At 35.9% G+C, this 10,655-nt stretch overlaps 1 protein-coding gene across 1 annotated transcript; it reads right to left on the bottom strand.

Moving 5' to 3' along the window:
- Nucleotides 1-8,994: 8,994 nt before the first annotated feature.
- Nucleotides 8,995-10,301, bottom strand: LOC308494748 (ras association domain-containing protein 9-like; the record flags this gene model as incomplete). The annotated part of the gene is given in 4 exon segments (XM_081042669.1): nucleotides 8,995-9,041; nucleotides 9,044-9,485; nucleotides 9,489-10,097; nucleotides 10,101-10,301. Coding segments are annotated over 4 exon segments (1,299 nt in total).
- Nucleotides 10,302-10,655: the final 354 nt, after the last annotated feature.

Here is a 10,655-nt window from a genome sequence, read left to right as displayed (position 1 = left end):
TCCACTCCTTCCTGGTTTGTAGAATTTCTGCTGAAAATTCTGATGATAATCTAATGGGCTTGTCTGTGTAGGTTACCGTCTTCTTTTCCCTGGCTGCCTTGAGGATTCTTTGTTTGTCATTGACTTTAGACATCTTCAATACAATGTGCCGTGGAGAAGGCCTGTTGGGATTGAGGTAATCAGGTGTTCTATTTGCTTCTTGGATTCGAGGATCCAGTTCTGTCCACACGTTTCGGAAGTTCTCATCAACAATTTGTTTGAATATATTCTCTGTTCCCTTTACTCTTTCTTCTCCTTCTGGTATGCCCATTATTCTTATATTGCTCTTTCTGATAGAGTCAGAAAGTTCTTGTAGAGTTCTTTCATTTGTTTTAAGTCTCAAGTCTCTATCTTCTTCCATCTGTGTCATTTCCACGTTTCTATCTTCGATGTCACTGATTCTTTCCTCCATCTGGTCAATTCTACTACCTAAGCTGGTTATTTCATTCTCACTTTCTTCTGCTAAGTTCTTAATCTCCAGAAATTCCATTTCGTTCTTTTTTAAAATTTCAATCTCTTTCGTAAAATGCTCATGTTTTTCTTTGATTGTGTTTCTGAGTTCATTAAATTGCCTTTCTGTGTTTTCTTGCATCTCATTGAGTTTTTTCAGAACTGCAATCTTGAATTCTTTGTCATTTAAGTCACATATTTCCATATCTTTAAGTTCCTTTTCTGGAGATTTTTCACTTACTTTCTGAGCTGTCTTGTTGCCTTGGTTGTTCATGGCAATTACTGATTTATTATTTCTCTTCCTAGACATCTACAGGAGTGGCTTCGGCAACAGGTTGATAGGAAGAGGTCTTTCTTTTGTTTTCCAATACTGGTTGGTAGAATGTTTTATTTTCTTTCCGACCGAGCCTTTTTTTTCCTCTCTCACACATTGGTGCTATGTTTTCTCTGCACTATTCTAGTTTCTCACACAATGGGGGGATTCCTTGGGAAACGGGCTTCTAGTCTGTTAACCGTTCGCCTGGGAGCCATAGGGGGCCACGTCCCTGTGGGGATGAGGAGATCTTTTGAAGTTCCAAAGCTCTTCCTGCTCCAGATTCAGAGCCCGTATGTTTCAGCAGTTCTGTTTACTCCTGCAGGGATCTGCCCAGTTAAGTGGTGCCAGGGGAGGGGTGAGTTGTGAGAGGTTGTCCAGAGCAATGGTGGCAACCACCACCACAGCCGGTCCTGCTTTCACAGCTCCCTCCCCTTTTCTGGAATTAGTTTGGCTGTGAATCTTTGTCTGCGGTCCACGGTTCTGAGAACAGCAAATATTCTGTTCTTTTGATCTGACACTGCTACTGTTTTGCTTCTAGCACCGGGCAGGTGGGGGTGGGGCGAGCTCTGGGAGGGTAGGGAGGGTGCGACTAGTCTCAGTGTCTAAGGCTTCCGTTCTCTGCTCGGCAGTGAGGGCTTAAACCACCGTTTTCATCCTTCTTCCCTCAGTCTTTTCTCTGAGGTCTCTTCCGTGAGCGTTGGGTTCAGCTGTGTTATATGCTGCCCCCTCAGCCCTGTGGGCTATAAGCAGAGCCCTATCACTCTGAGTTCTTACCTCTCCTGCAACTGCAGTAGTTCCAGGATGCAGCGAGCTCGGAGCACTGAGCTGGGTCTGCGTCCTGACCCGCGCTGCTCTGTCTCAGCACTTCTCCCTTACCTCCTCCATGGCTCACGTGATTCTCCCACCTTTAGGTGAATGCAGTGGTGGGCCTCTTCGTCTCGCCTGTCTGCTGTGCAAGGAGTTTTTTGTGGAGTTATTGTTGTTCGATTAATTGTAAATTCCAAAGGAGTTTTACAGAGGCTCACCTCACGCCGCCATTTGGATGACCAAAGTCGTACCACAGTTTCTTAATCCAGTCATCTACTGATGGGCATTTCGGTTGTTTCCATGTCCTAGCTATTGTGTATAGTGCTCCATTAAATATAGGCATACATAAATATTTTTGAATTAGAGCTTTGGATTTCTCCTGATAGATATCTAGGAGTGGAATTGCTGGATCATAAGGTAGTTCCATTTTCAGATTTTTTATATCCCTCCATACTGTTTTCCACAGTGGCTGCACCAATCTGCAATCCCACCAACAGTGCACAAGCTTTCCCTTTTCTTCACATCCGCGCCAGCACTTGTTTGTTGATATATTGATGACAGCCATTTTGACTGGGGTTAGGTGTTATCTCATTATGGTTTTTATTTGCATTTCTCTAATGGTTAGTGAGGGTGAGCATTTCTTCGTATGTCTGTTTGCCATCTGTACGTCCGTTTTAGAAAAATGTCTCTTCATGTCTTCTGCCCATTTTTTAATTGGGTTGTTTGTTTTTTTTGGAGTTGAGTGAGTTTTTTATGAATTTATGATATTAACCCCTTATCAGATACATCATTGGCAAATATTTTTGCCCATTCAGTAGGATCACTTTTTGTTTTATTGATGGTTTCCTTTGCTGTCATAAAACTTTTTAGTTTGATGTAATCTCACATGTTTATTTTTTGTCTTCCCTCGCGCGAGGGGATATATCAGTAAAAATCTTACACCGGGTAATGTCTGTGAAGTTTCTTCTTATATTTTCTTCTAGGTATTTTATGGTTTCAGATCTTACATTTAAGTCTTTAAGCTATTTTGCATTTATTTTTGTACATGGTGTAAGGAGGTGGTTCAGCTTTATTTTTTTTGCACGTGTCTGTCCAGGTTTCCCAGCACCATTTATTGAATAGACTGTTTTACCCCACCATACACTCTTGCTTCCGTTGTCGTAGATTAAATGACCACATAGGCATGGATTTATTTCTGGACTCTCTATTCTGTTCCATTGATCTATGTGTCTGTTTTTATGCCAGTACCATGCTGTTTTGATTACTGTAGCCTTGTAGTATAATTGGATGTCAGGTATTGTTATACCTTCCACTTTGTTCTTATTTCTCAATTGCTGACGCTATCCGGGGTGTTTTACGGTCCCATATAAATTTTAGGATTATATGTTCTATTTCTGTGAAAAAAGTCGTTGGCAGTTTGATAGGAATTGCATTGAATATGTATATTGCCTTAGGCAGTATGGACATTTTAACTGTATTAATTCTTCCTATCCATGAACATGGTATGTGTTTCCATCTATTTGTATCTTCTTTCATTTCTTTCTTCAGTGTCTTATAATTTTCTGAGTACAGATCTTTTACTTCTTTGATTAAATTTATTCCCAGGTATTTTAGTCTTTGGAGCACTGTAAATGGGATTGTTTTCTTAATTTCTCCTTCTGATGTTTTATTATTGGAATATACAAATGCAACTGATTTGTGAATATTAATTTTGTATCCTGCTACTTTACTAAATTCATCTATCAGCTGTAATAGTTTTTGGTGGAGTCTTTAGGGTTCTCTCTATATAGTATCGTGTCATCTGTATATAATGACAATTTTACTTCCTTCTTACTGATTTGGATGCCTATTTCTTTTTCTTGTGTGATTGCTGTGGCTATACTTCCAGAACTGTATTGAATAGAGGTGGAGAAAGTGGGCAACCTTGCCCACTTTCATATATGGCCTTTATTATGGCCATATATGGCCTTTATTATGTTGAGATATGATCCTTCTGTTCACACTTTCTTAAGGGTTTTTATCATAAATGGCTGCTGGATTTTATCAAATGCCTTTTCTGCACCTATTGATATGATCATGTGATTTTTGGTTTTCATTTTGTTAATGTGGTGTATCACATTAATTGATTTCCGGATGTTGAACCACCCTTACATATCAGGGAGGAATCCCACTTGATCATGGTGTATGATCTTTTTAATGTACTGCTGAATTCTGTTCGCTAATATTTTGTTGAGGATTTTTGCATCTATATTCATTAGAGATATCAGCCTGCAGTTTTGTTTTTTTGTGGTGTCTTTGTCTGCTTTTGGGATCAGGGTGATAATGGCTTCGTAAAAAGTGTTTGGGAGTCTTCCCTCCTTCTGGATTTTTTGGAAGAGCTTGAGGAGAATAGGTGATAACTCTTTTTTGAACGTTTTGAAAAATTCACCTGTAAAGCCATCTGGTCCAGGGCTTTTGTTTGTTGGGAGATTGTTAATTACTGATTCAATTTCCCTGGTGATAATCAGTCTATTAAGGTTTTCTGTTTCTTCTTGAGTTAGCTTTGGAAGGTTGTACACCTCTAGAAAATTTCCATTTCTTCCAGATTGTCAAATTTGTGGGTATAGTTGCTCATAGTAATTTCTTAAATTTTTTTGTATTTCTGCAGAGTCTGTTGTCACTTCTCCTCTTTCATTTCTGATTTCATTAATTTGGGTCCTCTGTCTCTTTTTTTAAATGAGTCTTGCTAAAGGTTTGTCAATTTTGTTTATCTTCCCTAAGAACCAACTCTTGGATTCATTGATATTTCGTATTTTTTTTTTAGTATCTATTTCATTTATTTCTGCTCTGATCTTTATTATCTCCTTCCTTGTACTCCCTTTGGGTTTATTTTGCTGTTCTTTTTCCAGATTCCTTAAGTCTGAAGATAAACTGTTGATTAGTGATGTTTCTTGTTTCTTTAGGTAGGCCTGCAGTGCTATAAATTTCCCTCTTAGGACTGCTTTCGCGGCATCCCATAGATTTGGGGTCGTCGTGTTTTCATTTTCGTTTGTCTCAAGATATCTTTTGATTTCTTCCTTGATCTCCTGGTTGACCCGTTCTTTATTTAGTAACATGTTATTCAGCCTCCATGAATTGGTGTCTCTTCCAGTTTTTTTTCCTGTAGTTCATTTCTAATTTCATAGCACTATGGTCAGAGAAGACAATTGGTATGATTTCAATATTCTTAAATTTATCAAGACTTGTTTTGTGGCCTAACGTATGGTCTATCTTGGAAAATGTTCCATGTGCGCTTGAGAAGAACATGTATTCTGCAGCTTTGGGGTGAAATGCTCTGAAAATATTGATTAAATTCTAGTGGTACAATGTGTCATTTAAGGCTGTTGTTTCCATATTGATTTTCTGTGTGGAAGACCTGTCCCTTTTTGTCAGAGGTGTGTTGAAGTCCCCTACAATGATAGTGTTACTGTTGATCTCTGTCTTTATGTCAGTCAATATCTGTTTTATATATTTAGGTGCTCCTATGTTGGCTGCAAAGATGTTTACTAGGGTTATGTCCTCTTGTCGGATGGATCCCTTTATTATTATATAGTGCCCACCTTTGTCTTTTAATATATTCATTTTAAAGTCTATTTTGTCTGATGTAAGTATTGCAACTCCAGCTTTTTTCTCATTTCCATTTGCAGGAAATATCTTACTCCAACTCTTCACTTTTAGCCTGTGTGTGTCTTTTGATCTGAGGTGAGTCTCTTGTATACAGCATATACAAGTGTCTTGCTTTCTTATTCACTCAGCCACCCTATGTCTCTTTTTTTTTTTACAACTATTCTTTTTTTTAATTCTGAATCAGTTACACTTGAAGAAATAATATATACTTTATATTTGTCACATCAATTTTGTTAAATCAATCAGGAAGTATGAAAAGAAATAGCCTAATATTAAAAAAAACACAGAAAAAAAACAAAAACCTATATCTGGATTAAAATGTATTCTTTTTGTCACTAGAAAAATACATTTTAAATAAAACAATAATCCTACTCTGAAAATTGTAAAATGCAACCACAGAAATATAGTGTGTCATAAACAGTAGATGTTTAAATAAATATAAAAATAAATTTTAATGAGTTAGATAGAATAGCTTCTACCATCCACAAGGGGCCATTTTTTTAATAAAAAGAAAAAATAAAATAGTTATTTTATTTAGGATATTGATAGTTATTTTGTCTACCATTTAAAATTCAACTCTATAAAATACAGTTTTTACATCCATACAACGCAGGGAAAAATACCATAATTTAACTATAGATAGGTTTTTTTTTAAAAGACAATATTTGCATTGCTTTAAACCAGTAACTTTGCAAATTAAAAATAAAATAAAATAATTATACCACATTAAATTCTTTTTCACAATAACATGAAGATTTAGGGTTCCCTCAAATAATTTATAAGTAGAATTACTATTAATATTTTAAGACTGTTAAAATGCATATTTATGTATAAAATGACGAGCATCATGTACCATGCTTAAAAATAATTTTTCAAAAGTTCACAATCTTCAAAAATTTAGCAATTCAGTTCAAAAATTGAGTAGACCAAAGAGGTTGATTGGAGGAAATGAAGTTAACACAATAAAAAACAAAGTAATAAGAAATAAAAAATACATTGAAAGAGGGAAGTCAGATAAGTATATAAATAAATATAAGCTAAGCCAAAATGTAAATGTTGCTCTATGAAAAGTACAGCTAAAATATTTGTGGGTTCAGAGATATTAGAACTGGTTGAATGGAACGATAAACATTTCATAGAAGAGATAACACACTAAAGACTGAAAATGGGTAGAATTTTAATGTATCGCTGATGGAGGGAAAGAAATATATCAACTAGAATGATGAACAAGGCACAATCTGTGAAAATCTGTCTTGTTAGAAGAAGGAAGACTAATCAGCTTTGGTTTGCTATTTCTAGCTGCATATAGCAATTACATAGTTAACCTGGCAGGTTACTCGATAATTTATAAACACTTTATTTTAAAGCTTCTATAAATAATTAAAACATTAAAGTTTATATCAATTTCTATATTCATAATACAAATTTTCACTTAATTTAATAATGACTAGCTCAGTTCCCAGAGATGAGGGCATTGCATTTTAGTATTTTTATTTGTATTAATATATTACTCTAAATTAGAAACTCACCATGGTAACTGATTATTTAACATTGTAATGAATCAAATGCTCAAATAACTAAAGAACAATTAGAAATCCTAATGTGAATTCAACAATCAGTGGTCCCACTTTTAGACAAGAGTTTTTAACATTGTTTACTGTAAAAATATGGAAGAATTGGCCCCTTAGAAGGTATCACTGTGATGACCAGTATAAACACCAAATTGTATAAAAGCAGAAGTTAATGCAGTCTGTAAAATAAAATTATCTGTCTGGTCCTATTTTTTATCAGAGCCTCCAATGAATTCAGATAATTAATCAAATTATATAGCAGATAACCAGTTTTTTTTAAGTATTATTATTTTCTCACTAAATAGTAATCCAAAGAGATTTTCACTTACAGAAAATAATATTGTAATTGGCTTGTCCTTGATGATCTTCTGAATTTAATCCCCAGAAGTAGCAATGAATATGCCAATTCAATGGCTTGCCATATTGCTGAGTAATTTAATAGGATACTAGGCAGATACACTCCCCTTTCTCAGACTACTATTCAATTCCTTCATTTTATTTTTTAAAATAAACCCATATTAACATTATTACTTAGTCTATATCACTGTACTTGCCCTGGAATGGAAATTTCTATTTTTCTTACCAGGCGACTTAAATTAAGGCCTTCAGCAATATGTTGGTGCACGAAATAACGTAGATGGTTCACTAAAGTGAAATATTAAGAAAATTCTAAATATCTTCCCAAAGATTGGTAAAAAGTATGGGGGATGGGGGAATGGAAAAAGATTTAGAAATTGAATTAAAACATGTGCTATAATAAGCATAAGAATAAAAGAGAAGACATGAGAAATACTGGGGATCTTAACCAATATCCACATATTGAAACAAATTAAAATAATATTTCTACTACATGTACACTGACATATAGGAGAGATGTCAGCTAAAAAAAATAAACTACAGCAGTATTCATTTAACAGGACAATAAAATTGTTTTCAATATGATTATATCATGTGTTCACTGGCAAGAAGCAAGAAAGGGAGAGGAAGAGGAGAGAAGGGAGAGGGAGGAAGAAAGGACTTCCTAACTAAAAATCAAGTAAAACCAAACATAGTCTGGCACTTTGATTGTCAGTCAGGGTAGGATATAAATAATCCATTTGATTTGTTGGATATTTACTAGCATGCTTGGGGGGATGAGGTGCAGCTAGTATTTTTTTTTTTTTTTTTTTTTAGTTTGCACCTCAGGTAAAATACTATTGTGCAAAGACAGTCTGAATTACAGCAGAATAAAAGTTTTTTTTGTCCATGTGAGTTCCTCTCTGTATGTTCAAAGACAAAATGCTAATACTTATGGCATCTAGAACTCTATTTTACCCACACAAAGGACTCCAAATGTCTCATCCCTTCAATTTTTGTATGTTGATAGGGCATGAACAGGACTCTGACCCAGATATTTCCTCAGTAACCCACACCATACCTCATTGAAAGAATGAACCTGCACAGACCATTGGTTTGATCCAAATATTTGGGTTGTCAGATAGAGAAAGCCCATGCATATCTCTTAATAATTTTAGGCTTCTTTAGAAAAGATGCTGTGGTATGCAGCATTTGGCCCTTCCTCATTTATACCCACTTCTGATCCACTGTTGGTATTTGTACACGTCCCTTATCACCTCCTGTTGTCCAGGCATAGACAGATAGAGGGATTCAGGAAGTGACAGAGATGATGTACATTCTAAGTATAATGAGAAAATTAATTTAAATTTGATACAATTACAATAGAGTAGCTGTCATGTACGTTACAAATTTAAAAATTTCAATGATACAGCATTGAAAAATATATTGCAGCACATTGTAATTTTAGTTGTTCATCTGTATTGTTTCCATATATTGACTGTCTAACATTAAGAGTTAGTTTTAAGTTTGTATAAATCATTTCTTGTAGAAGCTATGGGAGACTGTAATTCCCACCAAATTATTTCTGTTATACACCTGCAAGCTATTGTGCCGCATTCCTAAACACAATTCTTTTGAACTTGTCATAATTAGGTCACGTTGGAAATCTTAAAACAAAAACAAACTTACAAATTTCTCTAGTTTTTATTAACTACTGAATACTTTATCATGACTTACATATTTTTAGAATGAAATATTTAGAATAAAGTTTCCTATTAAATTAAACAAACACGAACGACACTAAAGTAGGTCAGAAAGAAGCCATTCGAATTATGTTGCCAACAGCACCACATCTCCGACAGTTGTTTCTGAGTCTGACTGTGGTTAGAGCTGATACCAGTGTCTGAGTCTGTGTCATTGGTATATATGTTCAATACTCTTTGAGTACAGGAAGGACCCTCCCCACTGCTGTTGGGGACCTCAGACTCCTTCGCTCTGTTTTCCTTTAGCTGGCATCCATCTTTGTTACTAATATGAAGTGAACCGAACTCCTTGGCCAGGAGCTCATATTCTTTTGCTTTCACCTGAAGCAATGAGTCACTATATTTAATCTCTTTCTGGACGCCACTCAAATGAGAGTGGATTTTCAAACCAGCTTTCATGCTTTTCTCCAAATCACACTTAACACTTTCTAAATTAGAGCTTTCAAGTTCACTTGCAGCTGCCCCTTCTGCATCTTCATTTATCTGAGTGCAAACACTTTTGACCTCTTTTTCTATTTCAGCAGAGAGCTTATCAATGAGCATTCTGTAATATGTTAGTCATTCCTCCAGCTGTATGATTCCACCACTTTCACTCAGGTCCTCCAGAATCTGGGTTTCATCACACTGTAAGTCTAACTTTTGCTCAACTTCACTGAAACTGGGCATTAAATATGCATTCTGGACATAATTTTCTCCATCATTTTCTACTCGATCAAGATGGAATTTGGCCTCACACTTCTCAATTTCCAGATCCAGCTCTTTCATTCTCTTGACTTGCTGATGGATAGTATGGTCCTGGGAAATAATCAGATGAACTAAGTTCTCCATACTATCTTGATCATGGGAAACTGTGTCCTGCTTAATTTTAGTCAATTTCTGGAAAGTTTTTCTGATTATTCTTTTTTGCTTATCTGGTGGTAATGTCTTCATGTAATTTGCTGGGCTGAGCTCCCACAGTTTTTCTGTGTTTTGCACTAATTTAGCTTCAGCTGTCCGCCACAAGGGAACTAGTAGAAAAGCATCCGCTTTAACCAAAACAAATTGCATATTGGGCTGCTCATCCCCCCATGCTTTCCAAAGCTTCAGAATTCTAGTTAGTGGAGGAAGAACCCGTTCTGAGCCTCTCCACTTTTCTATGATACAGTAATCACTGGTCTTCCCCAGAAGAAATCATTTCTCTCCAAATGTAGTCTCGTGTTCCTCAAGCAAAGCCTGGATGACATCAGCAGAGGTGGTGCGTTTAGTTAAACCACAGACAATCTTCTCTTCTTGGCAAACCCAAACCACAATTTCCTTCTCTTCTGAATCCATGTCTTTAATTGGAGATCTGTTTTTATGCCGAGTCTTTAGCAAGTTCATTCCAAAGGGAGCCATGGTCCTCCAGGCACTGGAACCCACCCTATGTCTCTTGATTGGAGCATTTAATCCATTTACATTTAAAGTGATTATTGATAGGTACTTAGTTATTGCCATTTTTAAATTTGTACTTAGATTATTTTCATCTTTCTTCTATTTACAGAAGTCCTTTTAGTATTTCTTGCAATGCTGGCTTGGTGGTAATAAATTCCGTTAGCTTATTTTTTCTGGGAAGCTCTTTCTCTCTCCATCAACTTTAATTGATAGCCTTGCTGGATAAAGCAATCTAGGTTGTAGGCCTTTGTTTTCCATCACTTTGAGTATCTTCTGCCACTCCCTTCTGGCCTTCAATGTTTCTGTAGAAAAGTCATT

The sequence above is a fragment of the Rhinolophus hipposideros genome (assembly GCF_964194185.1).
Source record: "Rhinolophus hipposideros genome assembly, chromosome: X".
Taxonomy (NCBI): Eukaryota; Metazoa; Chordata; class Mammalia; order Chiroptera; family Rhinolophidae; genus Rhinolophus; species Rhinolophus hipposideros.
Note: the sequence above shows the minus strand (reverse complement) of the source record. Positions and strands in the feature narration are given on the sequence as shown.